This window comes from Rutidosis leptorrhynchoides, chromosome 6 (genome assembly GCF_046630445.1).
Source record: "Rutidosis leptorrhynchoides isolate AG116_Rl617_1_P2 chromosome 6, CSIRO_AGI_Rlap_v1, whole genome shotgun sequence".
Lineage (NCBI taxonomy): Eukaryota > Viridiplantae > Streptophyta > Magnoliopsida > Asterales > Asteraceae > Rutidosis > Rutidosis leptorrhynchoides.
Window position 1 is genome coordinate 46,073,956 of NC_092338.1, and position 13,828 is coordinate 46,087,783.

At 30.7% G+C, this 13,828-nt stretch overlaps 1 protein-coding gene across 1 annotated transcript; it reads left to right on the forward strand.

Annotated features, from left to right (window-relative positions):
- Positions 1-265: 265 nt before the first annotated feature.
- Positions 266-2,404, forward strand: LOC139853199 (NAC domain-containing protein 35-like). The gene is made up of 3 exons (XM_071842579.1): positions 266-700; positions 1,113-1,384; positions 1,660-2,404. The coding sequence occupies exons 1-3, from the start codon at positions 472-474 to the stop codon at positions 2,164-2,166; spliced, it is 1,008 nt and encodes a 335-aa protein (XP_071698680.1). The 5' UTR covers positions 266-471; the 3' UTR covers positions 2,167-2,404.
- The last annotated feature ends 11,424 nt before the right edge of the window (positions 2,405-13,828 follow it).

Consider the following 13,828-nt stretch of genomic DNA (forward strand, 5'->3'; position numbering starts at 1 on the left):
TAATGAAGAATCAAATCAATATATCACAAACCCACCGCTAACTTGTTAATTGGGTCCAACCTGTTGAACAGAAAATGTCCTTTTCTTAAATTAAAACCACCTCTATTGCATTCATTTATCTTCCATATATTGTAGGCCCTGTGTAGTCTTGTTATTTTATCATTACTAATAATTTTAAAAAAGTCAAACTAGTGTCCATTTTTCATGGGCTAAACACACACCCACGTCAGCCAAAAATCATACACGAGACCTAATTCGTATTATTGCTTCTTTATAGATTTTTAGTGGTGATTAGTAGTACGGATGCTTTAAATAAATGTTATTCATATCATTATTTTCTACCTAGCTTGTTCTCCTTTTTATTATTAACTATCTTATATTTTATATGTGCAAGCTAGATTTATGTAGCAGATATAGGGTTTCTTTTGGGGTCATTATTTGTGTTTATGGCAATAGGCCGGATCATTAAAGATGATGAGCCAAGAAGAAGAAATAAGAAGCAAAAGGCAGCAAGATGATGGTAATATTAATACTCACGATGAACACGAAAACGACATGGTGATGCCAGGGTTTCGGTTTCATCCAACTGAGGAAGAACTTGTCGAATTCTACCTTCGCCGTAAGGTAGAGGGCAAGAAATTTAATGTCGAGCTCATCACTTTTCTCGATCTTTATCGATATGATCCATGGGAACTTCCTGGTATACATTACTTTACTTGTTTTCTTTAGGATCATGTATTTTTTCCTATTTCAGATCAGATTTGGTGCGTTCGATTCGATCACTACGCAGTTTCATACTTTTCTTTTTGTTAAATCTATCTGGAACTCAACAGTTATCAAACTCCTCCAATTCTTATTTAAAACTCTACATCTTGATTAGCTATTACTTGGATTCTATTTATTGGAACTTGGGGTAACTAAATTAAGTAATATAGTGTAGTTTTTGTTTCTTGAACCCTAATATTTAATATTATATTAATTTGAAGTCTTTTAATATTCATTTGCATATATAACATCCTGGTCTTTTATGATTGTTTGAACTTGATGTTTGATCATAAGTTTCTATAAATAGTATATTCATAATCTTGATCTTGTTTTACATTTGGTTCCAGCTTTAGCAGCAATAGGAGAGAAAGAATGGTTTTTCTATGTACCAAGAGACAGAAAGTATCGTAATGGTGATCGACCTAATCGTGTGACAACTTCAGGCTACTGGAAGGCTACCGGAGCCGATAGAATGATCAAAACTGATCAAAACTCAAGATCAATCGGGTTAAAGAAAACCCTCGTTTTCTACTCTGGAAAAGCTCCTAAAGGAATTCGAAGCCGTTGGATCATGAATGAATATCGATTACCCCAACACGAATTCGAAAGACTACAAAAAGTCAGTATATATTCCCTTCCTAGAATTTTGCATACTCGATTTTTGTTCGAAGTTTATATCTTTTAACTTAGGTTGCGTTTGTTTGTTTACCTGTTAACTGAATGATTCAACGTTAAATGATAAACCATTAAAAAATAAACGGATCGCGTACCAATATCACCTGTAACTTTAAATGCCTACAATTAATTCTTTAATCAATATAACCTCTAGATTAAATTGTATCTCTTGTTTTCATCTTACTTCGATTTTTCGTGGTTAATTTGTACCTTTTGCAGGCTGAGATTTCGTTGTGTAGGGTTTACAAGCGAACCGGAGTAGAATGCTATCCATCTCATTCGCGTACACTTCAAACAACAAGAAATACCTCAAGACTTTTGAATCATGATAACAAGCAACAATCACTGCATTCGCCTTTTTTCACTTGTTATGAAGGTCATTCTTCTCACCATAACGAAAACAATATTACATCAAGCGCTAATAGTATCGATGATCTACATAGAATTATAAGGTCGCAACAAAGTCCAAACAATTGTCCACCTTCTCAACTTCTTAACATCCATGATTATCAACTCAATGTCGTTTCTTCTAACTATCATCCGCATCTGGCTAATGATAATTCGAGTCAACGACCACAACCACATCCCTTGTTGCAGTCGTCCCAAGTAGTTGTTGCTCCTGATAACTTGCCTAGAGCGGTTCTAGAAACAGTTCCTGATAGACTTTGGGAATGGAATTCGACGCCAAGTGAAGGAAGCAAAGATTTCTTTGATCCTTTCAAGTAACTATATTCTTATTCTTATAGATATGAATATGATATAATAGTTTATAATTTCAGTATTGCATGGTATAAACCTGACAAAAATATAACTTATTTGTCATTAACTTGGTAATTGGTATAGTATGATCATCATGTCACTTTTAATCTTGTAAGCTAATTGTATCAATACTTGGCATATCTTTAATTAGTGTATGACTAGCTTAGGTTGCTATATGTATATTATTTATACGTGTAAAGTGACATATCGGAATGTTTAAGGTTTTGGAATTTAATGATTCTTTTTTTTTTTTTTTTTAAATAGTAATAATACATTTAAATGTTACAAAAATAGAAATGTTTAAATTTATTTTACAAAAATAATAAAATCGGAGTTTGGAACTCTGGTTTGTCATTTTTTACCCGAAATTTAAGTTTGCAACTCCGGTTTGCGTACCGATGGTTTGTTTTCAATGATCATAATTGCAGAAATCTGAGAAGAGAGAATGGAAACCGAAGTTCCAAACTCCGATTGTGGGTAAAAAAAGTGACAAACTGGAGTTTCAAACTCCGGTTTTACTATTTTTGTAAAACAAATTTTAACATTTCTATTTTTGTAACATTTAAATGTATTATTACTATTTAAAAAAAAATCGAATTTAATTAGGGCAATAAACTTCACCTAATATATATGGATCTCATAATTAGCTTGTAAATTGCTTTTGATTAACTTTGTGTTGGTACTATTATGGATACTTAAGTCTTCTTGTTTTTTATACTCCCTCCGTCTCAAATATATTGTTCACATATAAAACACGCATTGTTTAATAAAAAATTACTGTCAGATATATATTTTTGTTAAATTTTCAGTTTTAACCCTTAATTTTTACCTATCATTTTGTCTTACATGTATAAAGTAGAGCACAAAAGAACTTTATTACATTATTTTTTTCTACTTATGAAATTAGATAATTAATTTAGGGCATAACCAAAGAAATAGTGGACAATAGAATTGAAATGAATGGAGCAGCTATTAAGTTTGATTTTCAGAATAAATATATGTAATATATTTTCCGTGAGAATAAATGATATATAAATAATTAATGTTTATTTTATTTATTAATTAATCGTCCGAATAATTAAAACTACCAACTTAACCTTTTAAATGAGACAATAGAAGACATGTTACACTGACGAAAACCATCACTTTTTTATTTTAAAAAACACTTATTATTATTATTATTATTATTATTATTATTATTATTATTATTATTATTATTATTATTACTAGTTTATAACCCGCGACTTTGCAAGTTTTTAAAATGAGAGGTATTGGAGAATAATCATTAGCAAAGCAAAGCTCAAACATTCGAATATCCAAAATTGATGAAATCCACGAAATAGAAAATTCAAACATTCATAAAATACAATGATGCATAATAAATTGTCTTTGTGCAAGATTACCCGGTTGTTGTATTCTCTTTAGCACCAGAGATGTCATCCATTCTTGTTATCTTCAATGATGCGATGCCCTTCACAGTTTGAAAGGAGGGTGAGCGTTATGTTAATCAGTATCTACTCATGACCCTCTTTTCCTTTTCACCAAATAATGATGACAATGTCCAACCACTACCATCACTTGATCGGGAAGCTCGTACATGAACGCAAATCATTTGCAGGCAGTTATAAAATATCTTAATAAAATGACAACCTTCTACACAAAGAATGCAATAAGTATATTAAAATTCATATTGATTTGTAACTTATTTTATAAATAGGTGGTTTTTATATGGTTATTGACTTATTATTGTTGTTCTTAGACGTCAAGGTATAAGAAACCGCGTTTTTTTTTCTCTCTGTCATATATTGACTTCTTTATTTAGTCTTCACCATTTAGGAAATGATATTGTATATAGTTTCCTTTTATTGTTCCTTCTTTTGTATATGTATCTGTACGTAATGAGAATGAGACATCACTTTTTGAAATACCAAAATGACAATTACTTTATGGTAACAGAGCAGACCATACTTTAACCCAAAAGAACCCTAATCCACGACGGCCCATGGCTTTAGACGATGTTCAGTAAAAGGAGGGGGAGGCAATCGATCATAACTCTCCCTACTATCTACACGCTTCCGATTATCCCAAGTAAATGCAAGTAAACGATTTGCTCAATGACAAAAACTACAACGATTGGTCACAAGAGATGACGAATTTCTTGTTTGCCAAGAACAAGATCGGCTTTGTTGATGGCTCGATCAAGAAACCTAAAAAAGAATCTGGCAAGTACATGCAGTGGATGCGGTGCGACGCTATGATCAAAGGATGGTTAACTACAGCCATGGAGAAAGATATTCGTAACAGCGTGAAATACACCAAAACATCTGCTGAGATGTGGACTGATTTGGCAGAACGGTTCGGGAAGGAGAGTGGTCCCAAAGCATACGAACTAAAGCGATCATTAACTATGACCAGGCAAGATGGGTTGACAGTTTCGGCTTACTACACGAAGCTAAGAAGTCTATGGGACGAGTTAGAATCGGTTTTGCCAACACCTCGCTGCTCTTGCAACAATTGCACTTGTGAACTCGGAAAGAAACTTGAAGAATTGAAAGAGAAGGAAAGGATGTATGAGTTCCTAATAGGACTTGATGAACAATTCGGTGTCATCAAAACACAAATTTTGGCCATGAAGCCCACACCAAATCTTGGTACTGCTTACCATCTTGTTGCGGAAGATGAACAACAACGGGTCATCACCACAACGAAACGACCTGTTCAAGAATCGGCTGCCCTTCAGGCGACTTATCATGGAAGACGTGATGGATACCGAAATCAGCAACATGAAAAGATATGGTTGAAGAATGAAGAGAATCTTTCAAATGACAAATACGAAGCTTGTGACCTTTGTGGAAAAGAGGGACACAACAAAGAAGGTTGTTTTAAGAAAATTGGATATCCTGAATGGTGGCCCGGTAAAGTAAAGAAGGACAGACCGAAACCAAGGGCATCGATGGTCAAAACTGAAAGCGAATATGTGTCATGTCCGATACCGGGCATGACAGAGGAGCAGTACAACACCTTTGTGAAACTGTTTTCTAAAGGCCGAGAAGAATCTGCTGTAGCTAACATGGCAGGTAGAATAAATAAAAGTGCTGAATGGATCATTGACTCGGGTACAACCGAACATATTACACATCAAGAGCACTTACTTGAAAACCTATCTATGGATGCACTCGAAATGCCAGTCACGATCCCTAATGGAGAAGCCATCCCTGTTAAAGGGAAAGGCAATTTAATGTTTAAAGAAGGAAAAATGGTTAAAGGAGTCCTTTATGTGCCAAATTTTACATGCAACCTATTATCTGTTCATAGGTTAACTAATGATCTTAAATGTGCTGTGAAATTCTTTCCTGATTTCTTTGTGTTACAGGACTTGGAGACGGGGAACTTGATTGGAACGGGTAGCTGTCGTAAAGGTCTGTATCGAATGGGGGAAGAAAGGAAGGCGATGATGGTCACATATGATTCATGGCACAAGCGACTTGGACACGCATCAAATGCAAAGTTGTCTCATGTTAATTTTCTTAAAGATGTTTCTTTGAATTTTAAGGACAAAGTTTGTGATTCTTGTAATAAAGCTAAACTTACTAGATTACCATTTCCGGTAAGTTCCATTAAGACGAATGAATGTTTTGATTTGATTCATTGTGATATTTGGGGCAAATATAGAAGGCCTTCCCTTACAGGAGCAAATTATTTTTTAACTATAATTGATGATTATAGTCGCGTGGTTTGGATTTACTTGCTAAAGAATAAGTTTGAGGCTAGTAAATGCTTAACTGATTTTTATAAAATGGTTAGTATACAATTTGGAAAATCCATTAAGAGGATTAGGTGTGATAATGGTGGGGAATTCTTCTCTAACCATATGAGCCAATTTTATGCCGAGCAAGGAATCGTTCTAGAAACGACTTTCCCTCATACCCCACAAAAAATAGGGTCGTGGAACGAAAGCATAGACACCTCTTAGAAATTGCACGGGCTTTGCGATTTGAAGCTAGTCTCCCTACTACGTTTTGGGGAGAATGCGTTTTAACTGCCACCTACATAGTGAATCGGTTACCGTCAAAGGCTATAAATAACTTGACCCCTTACGAGATATTATTAGGCCGCAATCCTGAATATGATCACATGCGTATTTTTGGTTGTTTGGCTTATTATAGAAACACTGAAACGAATGGGGACAAGTTCGAACCAAGAGGAAAGCCTGGTGTATTTTTGGTTTGGGATATCCTTATGGTAAAGAGGGCTACAAAATTTATGATCTAGAGTTAAGAAAAATGGTGGTCACTAGAGATGTTAAATTTGTAGAGGATGTTTTGTGAAGACCCGTCCTAATCCATCCGGACGAAGTCCATATCGATTATAAATGATTCACAACAGTTGATTACATCGCGAGGTACTTGACCTCTATATGATACATTTTACAAACATTGCATTCGTTTTTGAAAAGACAAACTTTCATTACATCGAAAGTTGACAGACATGCATACCATTTCATAATATATCCAACTATAATTGACTTGATAATAATCTTGATGAACTCGACGACTCGAATGCAACGTCTTTTGAAATATGCCATGCATGACTCCAAGTAATATCTATAAAATGAGCAAATACACAGCGGAAGATTTCTTTCGTACCTGAGAATAAACATGCTTTAAAGTGTCAACCACAAGATTTCAGATTTCCATTTCTCATAAACATACGTCCCATGCATAGAGACAAAAATATCATTCATATGGATTGAACACCTGGTAACCGACATTAACAATATGCATATATAAGAATATCCCCATCATTCCGGGATCCTCCTTCGGACATGATATAAATTTCGAAGTACTAAAACATCCGGTACTTTGGATGGGGCTTGTTGGGCCCGATAGATCTATCTTTAGGATTCGCGTCAATTAGGGTGTCTGTTCCCTAATTCTTAGATTACCAGACTTAATAAAAAGGGGCATATTCGACTTCGATAATCCAACCATAGAATGTAGTTTCACGTACTTGTGTCAATTTCGTAAAACAGTTATAAAAGTTGCGCATGTATTCTCAGCCCAAAAATATAAAGGGTAAAAAGGCAAATGAAACTCACGATACTGTATTTTGTAGTAAAAATACATATGACGTCATTGAACAATGCAGGGTTGGCCTCGGATTCACGAACCTATATCAATTGTGTATATATTAATACGTATAATGTAAGTTACAAAATTTCATTTATTAATATGTATTATTTATATATTATAGTTTTGTAGAATTTATTCTAACCTTTATTTTAAAACGTATACTTATATTATATTTTAAGTTATATTTTATATATATATCTATTTTATGTATATATATCTATAATGATTTACGTTTATATAAATAGTGACATTAATATATTTATATACATATATTTGTGGTTAGTATTGTATTTATGAAATTTTATTAGTTTGTTATGTGAATTATTAATACAATCCTAGTATATACCATAAGTATATATATAGTGTACAAAAGATTTATTTGTTAAAATAATAATTTAGATAATAATGATTTACTAATAATAATAATAATTTTGTTAATAATGATAATACTAATAGCAAAAAAAATGAAAATGATAACTGTTAATGATACTAATAATAATAACTCTAAAATAATATTAATACTAATACCATACTTATGTTAATAATAAGGGTTCTAATATTTATAAAATGATAAATGATAATCATAATAATACTAGTAAATATTAATGATGATACTGATAAATATGATATTATTAATTGTAAATGTACTGATGATACTATTATTTATAAACCGGTACAAATTCTAATATTGATGATAATAATATATTTTTATTTCCTTCATAATAATAATAATGATAATCATAATCATAATCCTAATGATGATAAAATACTAAAATGATAAGTTTATTACTAATAATAATATTATTAATACCTATCATAATAATAATAGTAATGTCTATAATACTTTCAAATATGATAACAAGTATGATACTAATAATAACAATAACAATAACAATCAAAACAATCACAATAATAATAATAATACTAATAATAATTAATATATAATAACAATAATAAAATTAGAAAAGAAAACTACCTCACATGAAAAGAGTTTCAAAAAAAAAAAAAAAAAACTACCGTCCTCTGGACTCGATCTCGTGACCACATGCTCACACGCAAATACTCTCGACCATCCCACCAATTCTGATTCTCTGTACTAATATCGAATTTAAATTTTATATATAAACTGTTTTTCTTCTATTCCTCTTCTTCTCCACAAGTCTCATGGATTCAACAAAACATCAATAACCAAAAAAAAAAAAAAAAAAAAATCGGGGTTCCCTTTAAAGCTTCAAAACATTACAGAAAAAAAAATAATTTGGGTTCTAAAATAAAAAAAAATACTAAAGGCCTACTGCAGCGTCGGTTCTTGGAACAAAACAAAAAAAATTGATTTCGTAATAGATAACATTATAGATAATGTTTATAACACGAAATAGTTTTCTAAACATGTATAAAAACTACTGGAATCGTCAATTTGATCAGAAACATATACACGAACGCGAATTTGTCTCAAGAACAATTGTTGACTTTTTTTAAACTAAACTTTGACTTCAAAATTCAAGATCGATATAAAGATTTGAGAGTTGAGATTTTGCAGATAGATTCAAAGAAAGATTTCTAACCTTTCTGCATTTTTAGATTTTGAAACTTTATTCGAAATTGAATTAAGAGGAAAAAAAAATTAGAGCGTGCAGAGAAGAAGAAAAAAAAAATATCGATGTGCTCTTTAATCCCATTGGATTTCCTTTTTATTTGATTTGCAATTATACATAATCATGTTGTAATAATAGAGATCGGTTGATAAAAAATGGAGAAAATGTCAACACAGGTTCACGAGTTGGGAGCAGGAAAGAAACAAAAAAAAATAATAATAATAGAGATAAAGGATACAGAGGTCACGCGTATAATATAGATCCCTACTGTTTTTTTTAATTAATAATAATAATATATAATAACAATACTATTAATATCTAATAATATTAATAAAATTAATAATAATGATAAATATAATATTAATGATAATGATAATAATAATTGTAAAAATGATAATAATAATAATAATAATAATAATAATAATAATAATAATACCATACTAATTATGATAATATTAATATTTTATCGATAATAATAATATTAGTAATAATAATCTAATTTATACATCCAATTTCATCTTTATATGATATAAAGTGATATTATGAATACAAATGTTGATATTTGACGATACAAATAACATTACTACAACAACTATATTTGTATTTAAATTTAATTTATTAATATCATCTATTATTATGTAATATTTAATAATTATGTAATATATATTGTAACATATACTGAATATTATATATTTATGCATTTTAATATAAATATATTATAATATTTATTTACATACTAATTACATTATACTTATGTATGTAATTATGAAAAATATAAATGTTTTATATATGTAAGTATTATATATATTTATTAAAATAGTACATTATTTCATCATAGATATATTATAAATTTCTACATATACATAATATAATAATTATGTATAAAATCATATATATATAGTTATATTTATGTATATATGTATACTACCATATATATAAAATCATGTTTTAAATGTTGAGTAGATGATTAATTATGTATATTAAACAATTAACTACAAAGTATAACATTGTACATTTAATATTTTGATAACGTTGGTAAAATATGTTTGAATCATTTATATACAATATACTATATATATTCAAAATGAAAATCTTTAGTTATTAAATGTTATCTTTTATAATAACAAAATTACTTAATAGTTCATTAATACTAATATAATTAGTTTTATATATAATTATTTATATTTACATTCTTAGTTACAATTAAAGGTTCGTGAATCGTCAGAAATAGTTAAAGGTCAAATGTTATCATGAAATAGTTCAAACATAATGAGACTCGGTTTAATAGACTTTGCTTATCGAGTCGAATCATATAAGATTATGTTTAAATTTGGTCGGAAATTCCCGGGTCATCACAGTACCTACCCGTTAAAGAAATTTCGTCCCGAAATTTGAGTGAGGTCGTCATAGCTAACAATAAATATGTTTTCCTGACGAATATGAGTTGATAACTTGAGTTTTATCATCATTGAGTAATATGGATAAAAATAATTCGATTATTCGAAGAGTGCGAATGAAGCTATTCATAAAAGGATGAAATGAGAAACAAAGATTTGTTTTTAACTTTTGACGTAGTCAGGTTTGAATTTAAAAAATAAGGCGCGTCTTAACTTTTGACATTGCCTTGGTTGAATTCCGGAATTTAAGGGATTTAAAGAAAATCTTGAAGATCTATAAAATCTGATTCTTCGGGATTTATGGAAATTAAGATCTCTTTAATTAAATACGGTGATCTGCCCCGATTACTACGTCTGATATTTCCAGTATAAATTAAGCTCTTCCTTTCCATTATTCTCACCATTCTTATACTTTCTTTCTTAGTTCATACATCCAAAAGATTCTGAAAATGATTAATCCAGTTCTGATCCTTGTCCTCATCCTTACTATCGCAACAATCATTCTCCTTTTCCAACTTCCACCAGAGGAATCTGCTTTCTTCTACTTCGCCCTCGGGATTATAATGTTTTTAATTCTCCCGTGTCTTTATGTTGCGATAAACATTGATATACACGGTTTGTAATTTATGTGTTGTTATCGGACTTTATATTCTCCCTTATATTTCAAAGCTCTATGCTTTTGTTTTCTCTTCCCGACTTCAAGTCAAGCGAATAATGGTCCAGAATTTATAGATATAGAGTTTCGAATGATTATAATGTTCTAAGCATGAAGGAACGTGATAGCACGATTTGATTTTCAAATTTATCAACATCACGAAAGATAGAACCATCAAGAATACATTTTCTTGATTTGTTACGGAGTTAAGTAGGATGAAAGAGTTATGTAACATGGCACATGATGACGTTATGATCTGTGAATCATCACGTTTCATTTAGAAACACAGCATGACTTACTGTAATATAATCACGTTGATCAAGTGTCATTATATTATACTAACTCATGCATCAGTTCCCATCATTACTACAATAACATTCATATTTTAAGCTTGAAAATTTACAGAATATAGAAACTAACAGTTTCTATATGATGTAATACTGATAGCACGAAAAGATTAATGATTTCAGATAAGAATAGTTATAAAAATATCTCCAGAAATATGGAGGATATTTATAATGAAAGGTACGATAATATCTCAGAATATCTAAGATCAGAGGATGATAGAAACTATTGTCTGCAAGGGTTTAGAGTAAGGAGCAAGTTATTCACTATAGACTTTAGCAGACATTGAATTATTTGGATTCTTTGAAGTCAAACTTATTCTTTGTGATTTATCCACGGCTTTCTTCATAGTTTCGCATAATCTGCTTTTCGGTACTATATTTTCTATTGAATGTTTCCAATATATTGATACACAGGAAGCACGAAGAGGTATATAATTTCGGACGAGAATATTTATGAAAATATCCTTAGAAATATCAAAGATATTGATGATGATATTTTGGAATTTCTAAGTTCGACGGTTGATGGAGAAAGATTTTCCGCAAGATTTTAACATGACTTCGGAGCAAGATATTCTCTAAAGATTTCAACGGATCCAGAATTACCTGAATCCTTTGAATATAGGATTTGGTACTTGTATTTGTCCTTGGTCTCCTTCATGGGTAACTCAATCTGTTTTTCAATACCCAATTTTCTATCGAGCGTTCCTAACACTCCTTTCTTTATCATCAAACTTTTGTCCGTTTAGACCATCTACCATTTTTCTGTTTCCTCTGCATTTAATGCTATGATATCTGAATCATCGGTTATTAATCCGAGGTGGTTTCAGGAGAATTGTGTTTTTAGATGATTAAACGCTGATGGTAATATGATGGAATATGAAAGGTTACCTGGTAACAATAAAAGAGCACGCGTATATATAAACGTTATAATAAGGTTGTTTCGTACGAAAAGTCGAAGTTGACTTGTTGGAGCTGTGACAAAATTGGCTAATTTTGAAAAGGGATCGCAAAGTTGTTTTTGTTAATAAATGCCAAAGGATCTGACGCGGCTACGTGTTGAACTTTTACTCAATTGCCGAGAATTTCTCAGGTGCATAACTATATGCATAAATCTTTCCTTCCGTAGATGAAGTGCGGTTGATTCATCCTATCGATTGAGGTGTTTTCAAGAATCATGAAAGGTTTGAACGCAGAATGTAATCGTGAAGATACAAATGAGGTTTAAGACGAAATCAAGTGGCAAACTTGAAGAATTGTTTAGTTTCATATGTTATATTCAATATTTTAATTCATTTTAATTGTCCAATGTTATTAGTCCACAGTCGATAGTCCACAGTTGACAGTGCAATCATTCATATATAGTTTAATATATAATATTTGAATTAATTAATACGTATCGTGACCCGTGTACATGTCTCAGACTCGATCACAACTCAAAGTATATATATTATTATAGAATCAACCTCAACCCTGTATAGAGAACTCGATCATTACTGCATATAGAGTGTCTATGGTGATTCCAAATAATATATATAGATGTGTCGATATGATATGTCAAAACCTTGTATACGTGTCCCGATATTTAAAGTGCGTAAAATAAATAACAGAAATTAAATGACGATAAATAAAGTGCTAAAAGTAAATAACAGAAATTAAATGACAATAAATAAAATTGCGAGAATATAAATTGCGATAAAATAAATTGCGATAAATAAATTGCGATAAATAAAATGTAATACGGAATTAACAGTTAGCTAGGAACAGTTAGCTAGGATTTTGTTAGCGTGGTTTCTTAATAAAATTTAATATTGTTAATTAGTCTGTTTCTAATCAATTTTTATTGTGTCCATTATTTCTTCATTATGCCACTTGTTGGATTCTGATAGGTCAAAATTCAAATATGAAATTGAATTTGAATGAAAATAGTTATTCTTTGGTGAATGGATAAGTATCCCGGTGGTTGTAAATAGGATAGTGAATAACTGTTGAATCAGATTCGAAGAATATACAGTGTAACTTATTAATGTGAAATTTAAATATTCCTCGGGTATTACCTACCCGTTAAAATATTTTTATTATTAACAGTTTGTACAAAAGAATTTTTAATTACAATCTTTATGAAAACATATATACATATATATTTTCTTCAAATGTAATCATGAATTTAATGAGTTAACATGATATTAGACTCATTTAGTTTTCAGTTGGAACTAGAATAAATAATCTCTAAAACATTAGAGATTACATAATCACCATGTCGAACGAAGATAACTGATGTAGAATGTCATGTAGAATGATGATTATACTCGAGGTATAGATTGAGATGTTGAGGCATGTGATATTGAAATTTGGGTTGTTGGTGGTACTGTTGGTGCCGGTGATTTGGATGAAGCTGGTACGTTTTGCACCATATTTTCCAAGACTACAACTTATGCGCGAAGTTGGTTAACTTCTTCTATTACACCGGGATGATTTTCGGTTCGGACGAGCGGATGAATGAGGT